Source organism: Syzygium oleosum, unplaced genomic scaffold (genome assembly GCF_021117445.2).
Source record: "Syzygium oleosum isolate NSW1041296 unplaced genomic scaffold, Sole_v2.1 Sole_v2.11, whole genome shotgun sequence".
Classification (NCBI taxonomy): domain Eukaryota; kingdom Viridiplantae; phylum Streptophyta; class Magnoliopsida; order Myrtales; family Myrtaceae; genus Syzygium; species Syzygium oleosum.
The window spans coordinates 5,761,487-5,785,069 of NW_026607495.1; the positions used below are offsets into that span (position 1 = coordinate 5,761,487).

Here is a 23,583-nt window from a genome sequence, read left to right on the forward strand (position 1 = left end):
GTTTTACCTGGTTCGTGCGGCGAGAAGAAGTCGCCGGAATCAGGGTTGACGAAGATGGAGATGCCGGAAATCACCGTTCAATCCTTCCTCCTGATCACGAAAAGCTGTGGCTGATATCGTCCCCGGTGATGCGGCGGCGGCCGGCGATTGGAAGCGAATGGCAACTTCCAGCCGACTCTCCTCAGTGAGTTAAAAAAAAAAACGAGAATCCCAGAGAGCTTCCGAGAATTTTCGTAGTCGAATGTGTGTACCTCTGGCCCCCTCCGATCCGAGAACTTCAGTTTTTCTTTCTTCCGATCGATCCCAACTGATCTTCCCTTCTTCTCTGCATCTGGCACTATGATCAGCCCCTCCTTGTGGCCGAGATAACCATTTCCCTTTTTCTGTTATACCCATCAGTGTGCATGAAATTTGCCTCCAACCCATTCTAGAAGCCTTCCTCGGTCGTTCATAAAAAATGGGGGCGGTCATCTTCATTCCTCACAGACGCGCCCGCGAGAAGTAGATGAATTCTTCCCTCTACGTTATTATCATTATAATCATATGGCAATTGATATCTGATTGTAGATTCATTTTGCCATAAGATGGACTCTAGAGCTTTGTAAATGGCAATTGATATCTCATTTCAATTTCCATATATGTAAAGCGGCTGTGATGGTGGTGCTCCAATTGCTTATATATAGGATGGGATTTTGTCTAAAATTTTCACGACCAACTCTACAATCATAACCTAAAGAGAAGTCAGAAGAGGTCATCATTCAAAATGGCTTCAGGAAGAGTTCGTTTGTTCATCGTCCTTCTTTGCCTCATTTCTCTTTGTTTAGCAGGTAATCGCTAGCCTTCCGTTTCATCTCTCTATCGAGTTCCTTCTGTTTCGGTTTAGACCACGCTTGAGACCGATATTCAACTTGAAGTCGAAGGACTTATTTTATCTGTTCGCTTGAATTAACAAAACACCGTGTCCATATAATTTATATTGTGTCTTACATCGATCATCGCTGAACTACCTTGAATTTCGGTGCGTCTCAGAAGCATCAGTTGCGAGAAGGATTTGGAAAAAGAGGATAGGGTCGTGTTTTGCGTTCCCGGATTGCAACAAGGCTTGCATCGACGCTGGATATCCCTTGGGAGGGGCTTGCGAGGACGGCGGATTCCGAAGAAAATTTTGTTTTTGCAAGTTTGTTTAGATGAAATCACATAACTTTGAGCCATGTCAAACTGTTGGTTATCATGGTTTTGAATGCTATGAATAAAAATTTCCATCTTCCGTACAAATTTTCTCAAATGAATGATGGGCATTCGGTGCAAGTTCGCTCATCGCCACTCCTGTCTACCCTCCGCTTATTTATATCTTTCATGTTTTTTTCCTTTTTTTCAAATTGATGGACAGTACAAACTTCCTAAGCTTGAAATGTGTACATGACATTGCTATAATCTGATCTATAGTTGTTGTAAAAATCAACTTTTGGGATCCTATAAGCTCTCCTTGCCATAATACTTTAACTATTCTGGTGATTGACATCTGGAAAAGTGAAATTTATGAACGGCAAAGTATATAGTTCAATTTTTCGAAGATCAATGTCAAAATTAAAACTGCAAAAAATGTTGCCATAAGTTGTTGCTATTTCGACACCAACGCGACATTAAATTACAATTGTTTGTAGGGTTGATACTCTGAAAAATCCCAAACCGGTACATACATGACAAATTTAATCAAAAATTAATTTTTTGGTCACAAAAAACCCCAAACCGCTATATCTGTGATAAATTTATCCCAAATTAATATTTGGATCACCAGAAACCCCAAATTGGTACACTTATGACAAATTTACACTCAGCTAATCCTTCGTCAATCTCTTTCATTTTCATGGATGAAAACAATGGCCGTTGCTATTATATGTCTTTTTTTCGTTCCTTGAATGAGTGCAGTTCTTTATTATCCGTTTGTGTTTGTATTGCAAATTTCTCTATGGAGAAAATGCCTAATTTATATTATATGAGACCAACTGTCGCATTATCTCTGTTTGAATTTTTTTATATTGATATTTATCTTTTATCCACGGACAATGAATCACGTCACGCCACACCATCAAATCTTATTTTTGGTAAATGAAAGTCAATGACTCGATCTTTTTGTAATTATTTCATTAGACTACTTAAAGAGTTTCCCATAAAGGATGCATTTGAAAAACCATGTCTTCTTCGTTTTGAATTTATTTTACTTCACTGCTACACAAGAAGATTAGATTTTTCTTTTCCTTTTTGCTCCTAAGGCTGAATCTTAGAATATGAATTCACAGAGGCTAATCGCATGAACAATACATGTTTTGTTATCTTCTCAAAGCCTTCATCAGATTTATTGGACTCCCGGGTACTTTCGTTTGGACTCATGATTGTGTATGCTATGGTTCCTCATAAATTCAGCATATCCTCGGTTGTGCCCAAATTGGACATCCTGAATAGGAGAATGAGGTCGAGGGGCTCGGTTCGTAGATTTAGCCCAATCAGTATCATTCGAAGTCGAAACCGGTTTTCACCCTGAAAGTGAGAATATAAAAAGATAACCATTAAGCCACATGTCCTAGAAGAACCAATGGTCGAGTCGCACCATTTTAAAACCTTAATGTTCGGTTCATTGCTTATAAAACAGAATGATCCTTTTAGTTGGAACGGTTTTAAGTATAGCCATTCTGATTGTCTGCCAAAGACGAGAAGACGAGACGACAATTGGCATTCATTGTCTGCGGTTCATGAAGCTCTCTTGATACCCCCGACTGCTTTTCCAATGGAAAAAAAATGGCCAAATCGATCCTTTTCAATGACATCGCAGAAAGTCTGCTGAGCTAGCTCAGATCACGTGCCTTCCCATCATAATTAGGATGGGATGTTTAGGCAAAACTATGCTTGCTAAGTTTTTGTACTCCGATGAAAAGGTCCAAGAACAATTGAAACGTTATGTCACATGTATTGTTCCATGTTTCCCAAAGATTACCTGGCACGCCGGCTATCTTTTGAATAATCGTTGGAGAGCATGTGGATGGTATGTCCGCCGAATGAAAACCAAGCATCGGTAGAAGTTGGCCGAGACCATGTCGAAAAGAAACTGAGGAGTTCGGTGATGCTTTGCTATTAAAAAATGACAAAGTCATCTTACGATCGATCCGAGAGCAAACTAGAAAATACCATAAAATCTACACTCGAAATGGAAAAGGAAAATATAGCACGAGCAGCTTGAATGGATTTTGATATCGGCAACCCAATGTCGACAGATCTCATATGATATTGGGTCTAGCCGAGCCAAGACCCCAGCCATCGCCACCCTCGATCACCAAGAACGCACTTTGCTCAGAGCGTCCGTGCCCCAATTACTCCCTAGCACATGAACAAGTCGAAGGTAACGATTGATGACATCGGTAGCGAGATCCATACTTTGGGGAATGGTTGGAAGGCCATAAATGATCAACGGGCGGTCGAAAATGGCAGCGGAAACTTTCGGTTTCTAAGTACATCTCTCTCTATAGAATGTTGCTGTTGAGATCTTGCTATAATATCTTTGGTAACAATTACTGGTAAAAAATACAAGTTCAAATGGACCAGAGGGCAATCTCTCTCTCTCTCTCTCTCTCTCTCTCTCTCTCTCTCTCTCTCTCTCTGCATTCCTCCATAAATTTTCTCCCTCCTCGCACTCCTCAATTGCCCCTAATTCGGTTTCTCGCGAGAGAAGTCGCTCGCAAATTTTGCTATTCCGACAAAAATTCGATCGGAGAACAGATCTTTGCAGGCTTCACGTACATCCTTTCCCGTCAAGAATGTCTTGTGGACCCATGAGATGGCGATAGAACTCTTGTTATCCTTTGAACGAACGTGGATTCTAGGTGCGATTTTTTTCCTTTTTCAAAGGAAGTTGTCGCGTTCATCATGCAGGTGGAGTGAATATATTGCCATGAAAAGGGACATGACATGCCCAAGAAAAAGAAAAGTGCGATAAGACCCCGAAAGAAATCTTGGTCATCAAATATATGTGATTCTTACGTATCTAGCGGAAGCTTTCTGCTGCCATCTTTTGTGCTAGTTTCCCCCTTTTCTAATTGGATAGCAATTCTCTTATTTTCCTTGCCTTAAGGTTTGAGTTCGAGCCCTTAACCTCTACCAATTGCATATAGCTCTGGTTGGTTTTGGAGGCAAAACGAGATGATAGTTTCCATGTTGAAAATTTTTCGTTTTCAAACATTCAAAAATGGAATATGAGGTGTATCTTTTGTTGATTCAAGATCCTCATCTCGCTCTTTGTAGAGTAGCAAGATGTAAAAATAGCATTGCTTTGTCAATTTCGGCCTCCATGTTCTTGTTTAGATAAAAGGCTATTTGGTTCAGCTTTGTTGCAATAATTTCAGCTGTGAAAAGAGGTGCTGTAACTTTTGAAATGTGTTTTGTAAACACCTCAACAAGTACAGCCTATCCTAAGCTGCAACAGTTCACAGCATCTTTCGAGAAACGTCTCATCCAACTTTGAGGTGTCGCAACTTTAAAACATGTACCACAACACTTCACGGCATAATTACAGTTCAACCACACATATAGCAAACGGACTCTAAGGAATTCTCCATTGATGTGTTTGAGGGTGGGGGGGTCATTTTGGCCCGGTTTTTGTGTACGTCACTTTTAGGGCCTTGTCCGTCACTTTGGGTGCCCTTCACGTCATTTCCCACTATGAATCATTTCATCTTCCTATAAATTAGCTTCAATTTGATCATTTCCAAGCGTGGTAGGTTCTATCTAAGCTCTCATACTTGAAATTTTAGCTCATTTGAATTGAAAATCTCTCTTATTTGAAGTCTCTCTTGTCTTTGGTGATTTTCTTGCCTTTCCGGAGCAAGGTTCTCTCTCTGAAAAATCGCATGTTGTAGGCGAAATGCTTTACAAATAGATTTAGACTTAGAAAAAAACGTTGTTATGCTTTTGAAATAAATGTATATTTAAAAAAAGAGTCATCTTTCTATGGAATATTATATGTAATTATTTAGAAACCCTATTAAATAAATCCGAACCCATCTCCATATAGAGAGGAGATCAGTTCGAATGGACTAGAGAATTGGAGACCTTGAGATCTGTCGGTCCGTGAAGCGAGGCCCCATGTATATGAATACTTTTATTACAAATGTTAAAGGCAAAAAAATGAAATTTAATTTGATAAAACCAACTCCATCAATCTCTTAAAACTGGGATTTCCACACCGAAGTAATACCATTTCTAGGAAATCTTGAATTGCAATGATTGAACAAACTTTTTGGGATGAATTAGCATAAAAATAAGAATTCATACGTTAATTAGACTTGCATTTGCACATTGTTTGACTCGTATGATTAAATTCATTCCCCGATTGGAATATCGTGAATTTAAATTCCGACAGAAATAGCATGCGATCGAACTAGCACGCCGATTCCTCTCTCCGTTTAGGAGCTCCCCTCCCTATCCCAATGGTGATAGTTTTCCCCTCAAAACCTAATCCGGCCTTCCCCAGCTTTAATCCTTCTTTGTTTCCTCTCCCCGTGAGAAATCCCAATCTTCCCTTCCTCCCATAAATCCAGGAAGTCTAAAGATCCATCTTCGTCATGCCCTAATCCAAACCCCCCCATCGAATCATCATTTTCCTTAGTGGCGTGGAATCCTCAAGCGCATGCCATCTGTTTCTTCGTGAATGGCAGAATATTCCCCCTCCGAGGCGTAGGGTCGGGGTTCCTTTCGGTGGGTCGGGAAGAGCTGTTTCTCTACCGATTTAAACCCCAGCTTCGCTAACCTTCACCCTTCATACTGAGTAACTTCCATCGCGACCCTAAAAGTTCGGTCATCCCTATCTTCCTCATCCATCCTCCCCGTGCCCTGCTCAGCCTCTAGTATCAACTTTCGTACCAGAAGTAGATGAAGCTTTTAAACTACAGTGTAATCTTGGGGCAAGAAGGAGCAGAAGCCGTAAACTATAGCTGTTCAATCATATTTCCAGTTAAGTTGTCTCATTAAGGACAAATTTACAGCTGTTTATTTCAGTCGCTACTGTCTATAGTAGTACAACATTGTCGATCTCAGAGAAATGGGGATCAATTTGGAGTTCATGGTAAGTGCCATAATCAGAACAGCATAGTGTAGTGAGTTTCACATCAGAACCTACTATGCCAAAGGAAGATGATAATGCAGCCCGGGTGGCAGCCCTGTGTAAAGAACTGGGAAATCTATGGTCAGAAGATGACCTCGTGCGGTTAAATGGCGAAATCCCTGCAGAAAAACAACAAGAAAGTGCATTAACATTATATGGGAAACTGTACTCAAAACCAAATGTGAATGTTCAAGCATTCATTAACACAATGAAGAAGTCGTGGAAAACGGACCGGTTAGAATGCGAGCTCATCGAGCCGGGGCTCTTCTCCTTTTCCTTCACTTCGATAGACGAAAAAAACAGGGTACTGTATTCAGGTCCATGGTCCTTCTCGAGTAACTTACTAGTTCTTCAACAAGGCGAGCCGGATACTCCCGACCATTGCTACGAGTTCACACACTGTGCCTTTTGGGTTCAGTTGGCAGGTATTCCCCGTGGGAGGTTATCAGAAGAGACAGTTAAGGAAATAGCAAGGAAGATTGGTGAAGTGGTAGAAGTGAAACTTGACTCAAGAGGAGGAGGCCCTAGTAGAAGCTGTAAAGTAAGAGTTCTTGTGAACCTTTCTAACCCTCTAAAGACAGGAACTATTGTAGACCTGGAGCATAAGAAGATCTGGGTGGACTTTAGATACGAAAGACTCCCGCATTTCTGCTACTCATGCGGGAGGATAGGGCATTATGCAACCTACTGCAAGGAAGTTCCCTTTGCGGAGGCGGGCCCCATGGTACACGCAAGGAGCAAATATGGGCAATGGCTGAGAGCGGAAGTTCGAGAATCGAGCCCCTTTTGGAAGATCTTTTACGGTACGTATAGTCCCTCTACGAAGGAAAACGAGGTCATCCCGGGAACGCAAAGGGAACTTATTCCTAGAGAACGAGAGTTGTCTACATCTAAGGGTAAGACAATTATTGGGCTGATTGAAGATTCTCCTCAGAAGGAGAGAGTAACAGAAGGGACACAACCAGATTGCTTGAATAGGAAAGGTCAACTAGGCTCCACAAGCCAAGACACCCAGCTAATTCGGTCAGGGTTTGCAATGAAAGATGGACAACCGAAGAAACCAAGGAGGGAGAAGATCAGCACGAAAGCCTTTAAGAAAGTGGCCGCTACGAGGAAACAGAAAAAAATCGATCCTCAAGGGGTATGCGAGATTCTCTATCCCTCCATCAATGAAGGAACTCTCCTCGACACTCCGATCAAGTTGGTTGATGGAAGAAATGATTGGGCTCTGGTGGCTAGCCCTAATAAGCCACCGGGGATTATATGAAACTTTTGAGCTGGAACTGCCAGGGGCTGGGCAATCCCCTGACAGTCCAGCATCTCAGAGCCTTAGTGGCTCAAGAAAGGCCTGACTTAGTCTTCCTGATGGAAACTAAAAACAAGAGACCGGTCGTCGACAGAGTGAAAAGAAGAACCAACTTCCAAAACATAGTGATAATAGACCCCGAAGGTATCGCCGGGGGTTTGGCTGTAATGTGGAACGAAGGGGTGACGGTGGTGGTGGAAGATTCCTCTAGAGAATTTATAGACATTTTGTGTAGAGATCAAGATAGTGGGACTCTCATGCGCATCACTTTCCTGTATGCTCCCACAAACTTCCAGGAAAGACTCAGGCTGTGGCAGCATCTACAAGTAATAAAGGTAGCTAATCACCTCCCTTGGATATGTGCTGGAGATTTCAACGAAATATTGTACCATTGGGAAAAATCAGGTGGTAATGGGGCGGAGCACTACAGACTAGTTGCATTCCAAGACTGTTTAAATAGATGCTCACTAATGGATATCGAAAGCAAGGGATGCGCATTCACCTGGTCCAACAATAGGGAAGGAAATGCACTCGTGCGGGAAAGATTAGATAGAGTACTTTGCAACATCAATTGGAGAGTGAGGTTCCCAAATGCGGAAGCATTCGCTTTACCTGCTATAGGTTCTGATCATAGTCCTATTCTGCTGTCCCTCCAACCAAATAGGACTAAAAGGAAAAAAGCTTTTAAGTTTGAGGCGTTTTGGCTGGCCGATGCGGAGTGCAAGGAGTTGGTGAAGGAAGCTTGGGGTGTACCGGAAGTCATCCCAATCTCGTTTGCTGGAAAATTGAAAAAGACCTCAGATGCTCTAGAGTTGTGGAGTAAAAAGAAATTCTCCAATGCCCACAACAAGATCGAGTTCTTAAAAAGAAGACTCACGACCCTTACAAATGCAAGTAATGGTGGTTCCGACAGAAAAGAAATGCAGCAAATCAAAGTGCAAATCCAGAATTTGTGGAAACAAGAAGAGCAATATTGGGGCATGAGATCAAGAATTAATTGGATTAAGTGGGGAGACAAAAACACGAAATATTTCCACGCCGCCACGATCCAAAGAAGACAAAGGAATAAAATTGCAATGTTGAAAATTGAAGACACATGGTGCAGAGATCCCAACAACATAAACAAGCACATCGCCAGTTATTATGAATCCTTGTTCGAAACAGTGGGTACCAGGAACTTCAGCCCAATTCTAGACCAATGCTCTTTTCCAAGCCAACATGAGATGAATGAGGCATTGATGGCAGCGGTTACCGTAGAAGAGGTCAAACAAGCAGTGTTTCAGCTAGGAGCAACAAAAGCCCCAGGACCAGACGGGATGAATGGCCAGTTTTACCATCACCATTGGGAGGAACTACAACATGATCTACACAGTCTTGTCAGCAATTTCTTCCTATCAGGCTACCTCGATCCAGAACTCAACAAAACACACATTGTGATCATCCCTAAAGTCACCCATCCAGAAAGCATCACACAATTTAGACCCATTAGCCTATGCAATTTCAGCTACAAGATAATCTCAAAGGTGATGACGAATCGCCTCAAACCCTGGCTTCTGAATCTAATTGCCACAGAACAGAGTGCCTTTGTGAGTGGGAGGTTGATTCAAGATAATATAATCATAGTCCAGGAGGTCCTACATCAACTAAGAATTCGGGAACGGAAAAGGAAGTTTCAGGCGATCCTAAAGTTGGATATGCAAAAAGCTTACGACAGAGTGGAGTGGGACTTCCTTTGCGCTAGCATGGTGAAAATGGGATTCAGCCAGGAGTGGGTGTCATTAGTGAAGCAATGTATTTCCTCAGTCACATTCAGCGTTAAAGTGAACGGTGAGCCATTAAAGTACTTCCAACCAACACGGGGTATTAGACAAGGAGATCCACTATCTCCTTATTTGTTTATAATCATGGCAAATATGCTTTCGTCTCTACTAAGAAAGGCTGTTGAGGATGGGAGTCTGAAAGGCATCAAACTGAATAGGAATTGCCCAACGTTGTCACACTTACTTTTTGCTGATGACGCTATTTTCTTCCTGGATGGGACAATAGGGGAATGCCAAAATCTGGCAAACATCTTAAACCAATACTGCTTCGCTTCAGGACAAGCAATAAATCTAAACAAATCCGGAATCTTTTATAGTGCTGGTTGCCCTCAAATCCTCAAAAGAAATTTGGCGGATGAACTAAGAGTTCCAATTATGGAGAAAACCGGGAAATATCTGGGCATCCCATCAGATTGGGGACAAACAAAAAAACAGATGTTCGCGTGGATATTGGCAAGGGTAAATATGAAGTTGGAAGGCTGGAAGGAAAAGCTGCTCTCAAAGGCGGGTAAGGAGATTCTAATCAAAACAGTGGTACAATCACTTCCCCAATATGCAATGTCTATTTTCAAAATCCCAATCTCAGTGTGCAAAGCGATTGAACAGAAAATAGCTTCCTTTTGGTGGAAACAGAATTCATCAAAATCGGGCATCCACTGGAAAAAATGGGAACTCCTTAAAGAAAGGAAAATAGATGGGGGATTGGGCTTCAAGGACTTAGTTACCTTCAACAAGGCTATGCTAGGAAAGCAAGCGTGGAGACTGGCGCAAAATCCAACTGCCTTGTGGTGCCAACTACTAAAAGGCATTTATTTCCCAAACAGAAGTTTTTGGAAAGCAACTAAGGGCTCCCGGCCCTCGTGGGGGTGGCAAAGTATATTAATGGGAAGGGATACCATATGCCCTGATGTGAGATGGCATGTCGGCAATGGTGAGAGCATCGACATAAGAGAGGACAAATGGCTGGAAAGGAGAGTCATAGGAGGTCCAGCAAACAGGGAGGACCCACAGAAAGTCGTAGAACTGATAGATCAAGAGACAAAAACGTGGGATGTTAATCAGCTTACAAGACTGTTTCCGGAGGAGATTGTGTCCGAAATCCAGGCCATAAAGATCAATCCTATCCAGGACACCGATAGACAAATATGGAATGGAGCTACAACAGGAGAATATTCGGTAAAACACGGTTATTCTAGACTTCGAGCAATTCCTTCCAAGCAAAATACAGAACTCGCGTCATCCTCTTACCAGCAGCCCCGCTCACTTTGGACAGAGATATGGAAATTACGCACAGAACCAAAAATTCGATTTTTCATATGGTGTGTGTGTAGTAATGCTTTGCCAACTTCAGAAAATCTATACAAAAGAAGGGCCTTACCTGACCCACTTTGTCCAATTTGCCGAAAGCATCCCGAGACGATGGAGCACATCTTCACCCTCTGTGACTGGACCAACAACATATGGTCAGACCCGAGAATCCAGATGGACGTATCACCGATAAATCTAACAAGGATGGACAAATGGATCGACGAAGCACTCACCAAAAGCTCAGCACAATTGGATCCGGAAATGCTTGCAGGAGTCCTCTGGCAAATTTGGAAGGCAAGGAACGCCTGGGTATTCAATCAAATTAGTCCAAGCTCCGGAACAATTGTGGAAGAAGCTGTTTTTCTAAACAGAAACTATCGGGAGCAAAACTTAGCTGAATCGAGGAGTTGGAAGGCCAAAGCGAAGACAGAACGCTGGACGCCCCCAGAACCAGGAACTCTGAAATTCAACGTCGATGGGTCTTGGATCGAAGGGAAAACAGAGGGATCGGTGGCTGGGATATGCAGAGATTACAGAGGAGTGATTATTGTGGGGTTCGCCAAAACTGTGTCTGCTTCCTCCCCGCTGGAAACTGAAGGCAACGCTGTAAAAGCAGCTCTTCTCTGTCTGCGAGCAGAGACAACGAAGAAGAAGGAAATATTAGCAGAGAAGATTTGCTTACAATCAGACAACGAAGCTTCAGTAAGTCTCACTTATAATCCGAAAGAAAGCCCATGGGCCTTGAGAAGCCTTTTTGTTGATTGTAATGTACTGCTCTCCCAATTAAAGGAGGTTTCCCTGGTCCACTGTCCACGAAACAGCAATCAAGCAACAGACTGGATAGCCAAAAATCATCAGAAAGGATTTCTACCATCCAACTGGATGTCTAGACCACCCCTACCTCTATGGGATTTATTTTGTATCGACTCTAGTCATATTCTCTCTTGTGATATGTTTCCAAGTGTTTGAATGGAAAGTAAAACTTCGACCAAAAAAAAAAAAAACTAGCACGCCGATTGAATAATTCCGGGAATGCCAATTTTGCTGTTCGAATTTCGATTGGAACTAGCACGCTGCTTGAATCGGCATCCATCTTGAATGAAGTACATGTGAATGTTGCTGAGTGGATTGTCTAGTCAATAATGGCTGCTCTCGCATGTCGATTGGACAAGCCACTCGTCGGGTTCGAACCTCAGTTGTGATTGAATGGCACATTGACTTGGCGTGTTTGAGTCGAATGTTGTCTGATTTGATTGGTCGGCTGTTCTGTTTGAACTTAGCTTCTGAGTTTCAAATTGAACTCGTTCTTGGATTCATCCCCGCTGTTGGATTAGCACGTGAATGTAGCTCGTGCGTATTGACTGCTCATGCACGTTGAACTGGGTGGTTCTTCCCTTCGTTTGATTGTTTATGCATGTTGAACTGGAGTATGTCGCTTGAAAGTTTGGTTACTACGGATTAAATTCGTCCGTCGATTAGTTAATAAGGATTGACCGCATGCATGCACCGGCACGACAATGTCGACTCGTTGTCCACCCCATGTGGCAATTTCACCTAACGGCGAGCTGCGAGATTTTCATTCGCACGATAAAAATTTGAACCGAGGAAAGTGGTACCAAAAGATGAGTGGGGGGTTTCAATCCTTCCCCACACGTGACTAAACCTCGGCGCTAGAAATTTTTTTATTTCCGTAGACCATGAGCCTCCTATAATGTCAAATTATGTCACCATCTATGATAAAAAAAATAGAGAGGTGATAAAGGATAGATAATACAAGGAAATGTATATTCCCACCAACATTGCTCCCTAGTCCTATAGTCAATCCTAGAATGTGAAATGTGGAACAAATAGCTATATCGATACATTGTGATCTCACTCGAGCACCGACATATTTTATGGGATTTTCTCGATTTTTTTTTTTCCTTTTGAAGGGAGGATAAGTTGTTAGTCGATAACAGTAGAGGTGGATGAACCCCATAAGGTGATGACTCCGATTTAGGAGAGAAAAGGAGGAATCTCGTGATACTTAATCACGTAGCCAATCCATGTTGTCGAGATCGGGGAGTTTTGTCACAATAATTCTTACTTCCGGCTTATGTTTCGATAAATTAGGATGAATAAATTGCTTCTTGACATTCTTAATAATTTACTTAAACCTCAGGACGAGGGAAAAATTGGCTAGAGTCATTATTTTTATTTTTTTCGAAAATAAAATAACTGGTCACCCAATTTAATAATGGAAATTTAAAAAAAAAACAGCAATAAAGATGGCAGAAAGAAATCTTCCACTAGATATGGCACTCATATATATATTTGTTGACCAAGATTTTTATTTTATTATTTTAATTATTTTCCGGTTCTTATCCCCATATTTTCCTTTGGCATGTCGCGTCCCTTTCATGCCGATATACTCTCCACCTGCTTAATGAAACATGGCATGTTCTCCTTCCGTTATTGACGATGATGGGCAAACTTCATACCTAAAATTAAGGCATTAGAAATTATAGACAGAAGAAAATGGACCCACCTGTACACAAATTTTAAAAAAAAAAAAAAAGAAGCCGCATAATTTGCGCCCTCGGAAAATTATTTATTTGAAAAATAGAAAAGCGCAAAAGGTATTATTTTATCATCAAATCATTATAAGCTTTAAAAATCAATCACCAATTGATACCGTTAAACAATTATTTTTATGCTTTAAAATGTTAAGAGCGTGCATGATAACTATTAATTTTATCTATTTTTCTATTTTTTCTATTCCCGGGAACAGGTTTGTAACATAAATCCATTTGGGCAATTTCATTTTTGTATTTCCGGCACAAATTTTTAAACTAAAAAAAAAAGATTTAGAACAGAAATGAAAAGTAAAAATTTTCTAATTTTCTATTTTTAGAACGGAAATAAAAATAAAAACTCTTCTCATTAATCGCTCTCGCCACCCGTGACCGTTGGTCGCTGCCCGTTGATGTATGAATTCTACATCGACGCTTTCAATTCAATTGATTAAGGATGTTCAATTCAATTTATCTCACAAAAGAGTGGAGCACAGTGAATGGAAAAAAAACATGGCAAGGATATATTTAAGAGTGCCTATCAAACAAATTTGTGTTCCAGAAACAGAAATTTCGTGTCGCCATCAAACGCCGCTTTCTACTCAGAAACTCATCTAGGGAATAGAAATACAAAAAACCTATTTCTGGCCCGAAATTGTTCCTAGGATCATAATGATTATCATTCGCGCCGTAAGGAAACCAAGGAAAAAAATAGTATCAATTCGATATTACACCCTAATTAAAAAAAACCGTAGCAAAAATAAATGTTGATTTTAGGCAAGGGCCATCGGGTCGGGGCAAAGCGAACCGGGTCGTCCTCATGGGTCGGTTCGCTACTGCGACCTCGATGCACCCCGCGCGCGGGGGGAAATGTCCCTTTTGCCCCTCCGTATTTTTATGGCCACCGAAACGGAACGGCGATCGGTTCCACGTAAGATCAATTACAGACCGTTGGATCAAGCGGCCGCCCTGTGCTTCGGACCGTTGATCGTATACAAGACCCGCCCCCCGCGATTCCTCTTCTTCACAGATTTCAATTTCTCGAAACAATTTGACCAACCCCGAAAAAAAAGAAAAATTGAAAAAAGAAAAAAGAAAACATCCAAAAAATCTTTCGCACCGTCGAACTCAATGGTGCTTCCTCGCCGTCGCCGGAGAGATGTCGATCTCGATCAGATTCTCCTCCTCGCCGCCGTGCGAGTCCAGCGCGATCTCGATCAACCCCTCCCCCACGTCCTCCGCATCCCACCGGAAAACGCCGTTCTCCGGCGAGTCCCAGTCGGAGCCGAAGCCGCCGGAGCCGCAGAAGCCGAAATCGGCGCCCGGCGAGGATGAGTCCGAGTCCGAGTCCGGGTAGCACATCGACAGCGACGGGTACCTCTCGAGTCCCCCGAAACTGAAGTCTCTGCCGCCGTCGCCGTCGCCGACGCCGCCGTCGTCTTCTTCCTTGTCTCCTTCGCCTTCGTACTCTTCGTAGATCACCTCGAGGGGCGCCTTCACGTCCCATTCCACGAAGCGGCGCTCGTACCGCGCGCTCGGAGCGAAAAAACTCATCTCCGATCGCGGGTCGGCTTCCGATAGGCGGCCGTCGGCGCGGGAAGAATCCCGCCTGAGCTCCCCGCTCTCTTCTTCGGTCCCGACCCTGCTTTCTTCGGCTACTGCGGCGGGGTCTCCCAGCTTCCGGGCGGCTCGTTGTTGGGACGCGCCGAGGCGGAGGAGGGCGAGGAGGGAGAGGGCGGTGATGGGGAGGACCGGGGAGAGGAGGACCCGGATGAAAATGCGCGGGAAGTAGAGGAGGACGAGGGCGTAGAAGGCGAAGGCGGCGGAGAAGAGAGGGTGGGCGGAGAGGGAGGAGAGATGGGCGAGGGCCGCGGCGGAGAGGCTCGCGGCGGCGCGCGGCGGAGGAGGCGGAGGCGGCGGCGGCGGAGGTGGAGGTGGGTTTTCGTTGCCGTCCATGAATTCGGGAGGATAAGAGAGAAGGGCATTCGAGGGGGTGAGAAAAATCGTTGGAGGAAGGAAGGGGAAGTCGATGGAGTTGCAGAAGAAGAGAGAGAGAGGGATATCTAAGTACACTTTTTCACTGTAAAAATTAGCAAGATTTGACCTAGGGTTTAGTGCTTTTTGACTTGCATTTTTCGCCCGTTTAAATTATTTGTATAAAAAATACTCGTGCAAATTATAAAAACCCGTCCTCGTAACGTTAACGCGAATCTTAATTTTGGTCCCTAGACGGGATATATCGAGTCGGCACCGGCAAATCAACATAAGGCCGTCTCTGTGTATAAGTTTCTGAAAATGATATAATTTCGATCGTCATACTATTGAGATTGTTCAATTTTAGTTCTCTTACTTCATTTAGTTATGACACTAGTTCTTAAAATACTTTTCAATAAAAACTCAATTTCTTTCGCCGTATCTTTATCAGAAATCTTATGAAGATGACAACTTGAAGGGGGAAAAATGCTATTAATTAGTGATTCCTACGTTGACAAGTGTTTACAATCTAATCGATAGTCCCATTAAGATTAATTTTAAAATAAGCAATAATTTAATATTCGCATTCTTGGTATAGATCCATATAGAAGTACCTAGGACTACTCTAAGAAAAAAAAAAAGATCCACTTTAAGTAATTTAACCACGGCTTTAAGTTGCTATTCTATTAGCTCAAATATTTGACAAGGTTTATAAGAAACCTTACAAATTATAGTACGATCAGAAACTCCGCATCACGTTGATGGTAAAGACTTATATATGACGGCATTTATCTTAACAAGACTTTCAATCATGCTGGTTATACTTGCAATTGTAAGAATTACTAGTCAGTATAGTTTCAATTTGACGTTTCTGTAAGATTTGGATTATAATGTGATGAAAAAAATTAAGTTTTTGTTGAAAAATAACATGCCCGACATGTATAAGGACCAAAATTGAACATTCCTAAAAGCACGTGGACCACAAGCGTACTTTTCTATGTGTAGATCTAGTATACTTTCGAGATCATCTTCGGATCGTTCGTAAGCGTTTGTGCTCGATTTGACGTGGGATTATTCTTGTGTGCAATACATTGTGAGTAGTATTGTCAATATGAATACTAACCTAGAGAAATCATTGTAGTACAAATCATCTATTCAATACCTCATTTCACCAAAATACAAACAGGAACTTGTTTTACCAAAGCCATGTTCAATACTTCGTAAAGGGTCCTTTTTCTTGGATATTTAGGGAATGTGATGGACAAACTTTAGTGGAGGGTGGATTGGTTTCTTGGCCAACATCATGCTTTATTAGAATCATGCCCATCAACTTTTCATGGCCATCCGTTCATGTTCTTACCTTTAACTTCTGTTTAATCTTAAAGGCATCAAAAAGACTTTCCTTTGCTTTTTTCTGTGACATCGGGTCTTGTCTTGTGATATTCAAGGCTGCTTTCTCTTCCTTGTGGAAGTTGTCGTGTTCGCTTTAAAAAATTTCACGGCTCGTGCCCCCCGTTGCCACATCTCTTGTCCTCTTGCGTCCATGATTGAAGACAGTTTTAATGCTGTGCATTCAAGAAAAGCATCTCTTCGTTAGGCCAAGCACATCATCTCTTGCACTATTCAGTTTCATATTTAGATTTGAACTTCTTTACCGTTTTATTGATATGAAGAAACCCAGGTCCTAACATTTCAGAATTTTTATAGTTGGTTAGGTAAATCTAGGGTTTTTTTCGCTTAAGCGCTTAGTGAAATCTAGGTTGAGAGATGAGAAAGATAACAAGTTGAGAGAAGATGTGATGCGTAACCCAATAAGCTAAATGACATGATGAGTAACCCGATTTAGGTTCTTTCGATGCAATGGAATACCTTATATGTCATGAGATCTGTGTGCCAAGATGGAAAACCTTTAACGTGGTGGTGTACGAAGAGATGTCACATGTACGTCCATCTACTTATATGTCAATTAGTTTAGAAGTCTTTAGCTTACATTCAAATTTATCTTGAATTTCCCGGAGTCTTTGCCTATGACACGGTGATGATATACCGTGTTCACTCACCCAACTCTGATGAACATGTATCGAACGGATGGTCCAAGTGCAAAGACTAAACATTTGTAACAATTGACAAATACAGTAAACTTTGCAATTTAGGGGTAAACAGGCTTGCATTTGCATTGCAAAGATTAAATGATAAAGATTACTGCTCAAACCTCTAAGCTCCAGGGATGAATAGTTGATGTGAGAGCTAGCTAGCTAAAAGGACCAACATGGACCATTCATGCAGGTTATGGTTATGGTGTCAACCTTTGAGGACCAGTCCCATTTGAAAAGGTGAATGAAACGGCAAAAAAGCTTAGAGAGCAAAAGTAGAACACACAAGATACCCAGCTTTATGGTTCCTCCCTAACTTTCACGTGCGTGATTTGCTAGAATTGTTATTCTTTTATAGGATGGATAGCAAAAGCACCACTGAATCTTTAACTTGACTTCTAAGAAGAAGGATAGCTGTTTTATGATGGGTTTGCATATGAAAAGGTGCTTCAAGTATGGTCCAATGTGCTCTTCTCATTGTTCTCAATGTGGGTTAAAGCGGAAAACTGCACTCACAAAAGAATAGAACATTTATCGATTTTACTCCACAAAACATTAGTTAAGTAGTTCGATCAAGCGTTAGGTAGGTATTTTGAATGGAGTCCTCATTCCATTGTGGATGGAATGAAAAGATCGTTTGATTCGTAAGGGAATCGATTTGGTTCCCAATTTCAAAGCTAGGAACCGACTATGACGAGAGCAGGTAGGTTATTAACTCTGAAACCGATCGGTTTATGCAACGATAGTACATCTGGTTCTGAGTTAATAGATTATATAAAAATTCTCTCTCAGAAGCAGTGCATGCACGAGATCAACTTCTTTTCGGGTGTCTATAAATGATTGATGAATCTTATATCATAATTTTAAGGATCATCCCGATCTCATCCATTGCTGGACTAACCATCGACGACCAATCATGCATAAAAAATAGTCTAGAAATTGGTAGCAACATAGCTCAAGACATGTTGAAGAGCACCATATCATTCCACTGGGACAGAAATTTACAATACTAACTAGTTGAATGGAGAGAAGCAGCCTCCCCTAACGCAACCTAAGTCAAACATGTAAGTCACCAAAAGAAGAGTGAAGTAATTTCAGGATCATGGAGGAGAATATGACACCAACTACATGGGCTTCGACAACTGTATAATGCTCCACGAAATGCCTTCAGTACCCAGCGCGTATATACAGATTTACAAGATTTGAAACCTTTCACAACAACAACATAGCTTCTTGCATCGGTAGCAACAATACATGCGGTAAGCAGTCAGTAATGCCTCTGGTAGGGCAGGTCTTGCCCTGTTGGAGGTGGCATGTCAGCAGACGAATTCCTGTACAGAGTTCCTGGATTTGGAGCAGCATAGTGTTCACCTGAGGTTTCATGCATAAAACTGTTAAAGTACGATTGTATGAGGCAAAAAGGAAACATGCTTCCAACTGCACAAATTGATGATGAGTCGATCGGTTCTAATTACCATGCAGCAGCGGCGGATCCTCCATCAACATGGATCCTCTTAGAGTATCAGGAAAAACTCTGGGATTCCCACTGACATTGAAAGGAGCACCAGGAGTAAAATATAGTCCTGAAGAGGCCCTTTCACCTCCATTTAAGCAAGGCTCGACCCCATTGCCCTGGTATGGTGCATCAGTGGCAACACCGCGCACGCTGTTGTACACCACGTTTGATCTGCTGTAGGAGTTCTCCGCTCCATGAATTGGGTAACAGTCTGAACCAACATTGGCAATGGCACTTGACGTGCTAGGATAACCATAATCACTGGCAGGGTAGAAACTTGTTTGAAAACTTCCAGGAGCGGCAGCTGCTCCAGGCACATTATACTGCTGATGGCCTTGATACGAATCCAACTGAGGCCACAGCTTCAACATTATCAAGGGTCCAATCATTTTACCATTAAGGTAACACAATTTAAATGTGAGATTCATCAAATAGTTTGCATAACACGAGAGACCAGACAACAAAATGGGAGTATATCTGAGCAAATACATATGAACTTCATTTAACCAGAGCGAGATATTATACCAAAGAAAAACAAGAGCAATCTTATTCACCCGTGAAAACAAATCTGAGAAATTCAAAAGAATGGATCTGACGTCTCGAACTTTTAGTGCAAGTACACTATCATCAAAGAGAGGCCAAAAAGATAGGGAACTTATACTTACTTGATTGAGGACTTGGTAGCTGGGGTTCAACAGAGGGGGAGCTACATGAGAGTGCATCCAGTGTCCTCCAGTCACTGAAAAACCAATGAGATACAATATCATCAAAGAAAGGTTCACTATGTGAAAGTACTCCACAAGAACCAATATATTCTTAATTCAAGGAAAAGAGAAGCATAAACCTGATGAGACGTGCTCCTTTCGTGGCAAAGGATATGATCCCACAGCAGTTCCCTGAGAATAAGGTGAAAATTCATTCTTCACATTCAAATTGGAAGGACAGGCAAGAGATTGCTTCATCTCATCCAAATGCCTTTGTGACTCCACTCGGTCCAGTTCTGCAAACATGACCTGGCAAAAAGACCAAAAATTAGTTGCGCGAAAATTAACAAAGTTAAAGATAACTAATCAACGCCAGGAGAATCACCTGATCAAAGTACTCGTCTGATCCACGCATATCCACACTGGAGGGCAAAGCATAATTGGCTGCCAGAAGTAATCAAATTTAAATACCAGGAGACCTTGGGAAGATCATTTTAAAGGAAATGAAAATGAAAAAGGGTCAAATAAAACAAGCTAGCGTAATACCCAACATTTGATTCACTGCATCAGCAGGTACCTCCTTTCCCATTTCTCTGAATCTCTTTTGCGAACGTAACTTCAGTTCTTCTGGTTTTGGAAATACCACTACAGCAATCTGAGGGGGAAAAACACATCACATGGATATACAATCAGCATCTTAGACAGCATACTTTTACATAAAAAAAAATTAAAGCGGCAAGGTAGGCACCTTACAAAAAGATGCAAAGGGCTTTAGTTTGCGTCTACGTGCACTTTTGTAGACATTTGTCTGATCAAGAATGTAATTCCTAGCTGTCTTTGCAGCCCTTGTCAATAGGATATTAAAAATGTCGGTTGCTCGGTCCATCAGACGATCGAACCTTTCACCATAGTTTCCCTTACGCATGAGCCCATGAACCTGTGATTCAACAGAGAGGCGATAGAAATGAGCATAAATGCAACACCAAGAGGCTAGAAATGCAAGAGAACAAAGTCATACCTTCATTTGATCCAAAACAAGGTTGGTTCCAAGCAACACATATCGCTTCTCAGGGTGTTCTTTGATCCATTTCTCAGCCCAAGTAGTTTTTCCAGAAGCTGGCAATCCCACCATCATCATCACTTCACAGCAGCTAATATCAGAGAAAGCAGGACCTAGAATGGCCTTCTGATCCTCAAATGCCCAAGCCCAAGGCTTAAAACCATCTTCGGGAACCAATCCATCTTCAAGACTAAAGTGCATGTCCACTTCAACATTCTTCAACAGTATGTGCGGAAAGAGCGCTGGTTTCCACGGTAAATTACTTGCTGCAGTATCCACTCCAAGACCCATCCCACTGGCATCAAACTGCTTTGCAACTCCCAGCCACTTACCATTCTTTGAGAAACCTATGGACGCCAGGGGCTTACTCTCAAGATCAACAGCACAGACAATCGTATCACCAACTCCAAACTTTTCACCATAACCCAAAAAGTCGTTGGCAGTTGAAAACTTTCCGGTCCCTCCATATCCAAAGCTGCAGTAGCTTTCTCCAAGGCTTCCCACTGGTTCGTCCCCAGTCGACACACCGACACGACAAAGATGCTGCTTGTCATGGGGAGTGTCTTCCATTTCAACTGGCTGAGTCGAGACAACTTTGCAGCCAAAACAGTATTTCCCTCCAATTATTCCAGCATCAGCACGCGCACCAGACCAGCAATAAGCAAACCCTTTCTCATGAAGCGCAGATCCTCGAAGCCCATTGCCTTCCACATTGAAATCTGCACAAAGGAATATGTGGTTGCACCATCAATTCAGTCGACAAATCAAGAACGAGTTCAGACCTTTTCGACATATGCAACCGACGACGATACACTTGATACTTGGCAGAGACAAAGTTGAAGAGAGAGCACAAAGTACCACAATACACAGGCTCCCTATATTTCCATTGCATGGTTTTCTACAACCGTGCCGAACATCATCCTCGACTGAGAAAAAAACCTAGAGAGGAAGATATTCACGCCGCGTGCCACAACATGAGGCAATGAAGGTCACTTCCCACCATCTACAATCCTTCTTTGTTACTAAAAACAATTGCACCAGTGACTCGTATAACCACGGATGCCGCGCACAATACTTGACTCGGAAGACCATCCGGATTTAAAAAATTCTTCGCAACGAAAAAGGACACTTCTTGGGGTTCGATCTCACCGTCACCGGGAACTGAAAATAACCGAACGTCGCTAGACGGTACTGTTCAATTGAATTTTGCTCCGCGCTTTCCCGGACCACGCGCGGCGCAAGAACACGGCGGTCACGATCGATAGAATCAACACGACCACTCGCGCACACAATCCTCGTACCAAACGAAAGGACGCATCACGATCAACCCCTCCGAGACGTACCGTTCCCTCATCGGCTCGCACCTTCGGACGCGACGGCATATCATCAGGACGGTCCAGAGAACGAACGAGCAGACAGAGAGAGAGAGAGGCAACGATCTCGCGAAGCCGACACGATCGACGACAAGTACGACGAGACCAAAAAAAGAAGAAAATAGAACGGAACGGAAAACGAAGTGGGGGGGAAGAGAGAGGCGGCACCTAAGTTGCAATCGGCGGGGTTGAGCGCCACGCGGCGGCGGCGGCCGGGCTCCGGCTCCGAGGCGCCGCCGCGCCTCGCCCTCTTGAGGTTCGGCCAAACGGTAGATCCTTTCAGAGAAGAAGCCATCGCCACCCCCGGTCCGAAGCTGAACCAGCACCAGCACCAGCACGCAGAGAGAGAAAGAGAGGAGGAGGGACGGAGACGACACGTGCCATGGGGTATATAAAAGGGATCGGAAACCGGAGTGGGACCCACCACAAGCCAAGGAATTTTTTTTATTTCGAGAAAAACAAATAAGCTGCGAACATTTAAAAAAATAGGTTAATATCAAGAAAAACCCTAAACTTGTACATCTGTGACAATTTTATCTCGAACTAATTTTTTTATCACAAAAAATTCCAAACTGGAACACCTGTGACAAATTTACCTCGAACTATTTTTTTTTTATCATCAAAAACCCCAAACTGGTACATTTGTGACAATTCTATCTCGAACTGATTTTTTGACCACTAAAAACCCCAAACTGGTATATTTGTGACAAATTTACCCTCAATTAGTATCAGTTAAATTCAATTAATATCATGAAAAATCACAAATTGTTAAACTTGTGACAAACAGAGGGCTAAAATCCCAAATCGATACACCTGTCAATTACCGCGTGTTATTAAACTTAGCAATTTGATAGTAAAATTTAACGGAAACTAACGGAGGGTAAATTTATCACAGGTGTACCAGTTTTGAGTTTTTTATGATCAAAAAATTAGTTCGGGATAAAATTGTCACATGTGTATCAGTGTGGGATTTTTAGTAGTCAAAAAATTAGTTTAAGGTAAAATTGTCAATGATGTACCAGTTTGGGGTTTTTTGTGGTCAAAAAAATAGTTCGGGGTAAATTTGTCACAAGTATATCAATTTGAGATTTTTGATAATATTAACCCTAAAAAAAAAACGATGTCTTAAAATCGATTACAGAAATTTATAAATGAAAAATATTTCCTAAGCTCACAAAAAAATATTTAATTATAAATTATCTATGAGAATGTAAACATTCTTTATTGATCAATTATTTCGAACGACATAAGTGATTATTTTTCAAAAAAAAATATTTTTCAAATCATTCATTTCTCGAAAAAAAAAAGACAATCTCTATCTCTTCGTATTTAATTGGGCTTTTAGAGAATTTAGTATACACGATTCGCATTTAAGGTAAAATGGCACTTCATCACCGTCCATTAATATGTATGAGCTCGATTCATCTAGTTCTCTTCACCGACGCATGTATGTACTTAGCCCCGGCGAAGCGAGGATCGGTAATACGCACTGCTTTCCGGTAATCAAGACCATCCTGTCCTAACTTCTACCCAGTACTCCTTCCCATGAAAAGATCCATCGTTTGGCCAAATGCTTCATACACGTTACTCGCAGCTAATCGAACCGTGACCAATACAAACTCGAACTCTAGTTTGTGCATCTGCCCGAAGCCACGCGCAAATTACAGTAACTGGTTAGAACAGGCGCTGGGTTCGACATTGCTGGATCGGTGCAGATTTAATGGAA

The 23,583-nt window shown here is 42.1% G+C and overlaps 2 protein-coding genes across 2 annotated transcripts; both read right to left on the reverse strand.

Annotated features, from left to right (window-relative positions):
- Nucleotides 1-12,970: 12,970 nt before the first annotated feature.
- LOC115693497 (uncharacterized) lies at nt 12,971-15,192 on the reverse strand. The gene is made up of 2 exons (XM_030620515.2): nt 14,258-15,192; nt 12,971-13,065 (listed from the first exon to the last, which is right to left on the reverse strand). The coding sequence occupies exon 1, from the start codon at nt 15,091-15,093 to the stop codon at nt 14,266-14,268; it is 828 nt and encodes a 275-aa protein (XP_030476375.2). The 5' UTR covers nt 15,094-15,192; the 3' UTR covers nt 12,971-13,065; nt 14,258-14,265.
- Nucleotides 15,193-18,143: 2,951 nt separating this feature from the next.
- On the reverse strand, nt 18,144-22,115 carry LOC115693480 (uncharacterized). The gene is made up of 9 exons (XM_056316067.1): nt 22,026-22,115; nt 20,443-21,203; nt 20,173-20,361; nt 19,971-20,079; nt 19,810-19,868; nt 19,565-19,733; nt 19,386-19,459; nt 18,680-19,082; nt 18,144-18,575 (listed from the first exon to the last, which is right to left on the reverse strand). Exons 2-9 carry the CDS (start codon nt 21,052-21,054, stop codon nt 18,472-18,474), a joined length of 1,719 nt encoding a protein of 572 aa, XP_056172042.1. The 5' UTR covers nt 21,055-21,203; nt 22,026-22,115; the 3' UTR covers nt 18,144-18,471.
- Nucleotides 22,116-23,583: the final 1,468 nt, after the last annotated feature.

What these genes read in the sequence shown, in the direction of transcription:
- LOC115693480 (XM_056316067.1), bottom strand. Translation starts at nt 21,054, where the DNA reads ATGGAAGACACTCCCCATGACAAGCAGCATCTTTGTCGTGTCGGTGTG. An exon ending in CAGACGAGTACTTTGATCAG is followed by an intron (nt 19,734 to 19,809) that starts GTGATTCTCCTG and finishes TCTTTTTGCCAG; the next exon opens with GTCATGTTTGCAGAACTGGA. An exon ending in GCTACCAAGTCCTCAATCAA is followed by an intron (nt 19,083 to 19,385) that starts GTAAGTATAAGT and finishes ATAATGTTGAAG; the next exon opens with CTGTGGCCTCAGTTGGATTC.
- LOC115693497 (XM_030620515.2), bottom strand. Translation starts at nt 15,093, where the DNA reads ATGGACGGCAACGAAAACCCACCTCCACCTCCGCCGCCGCCGCCTCCG.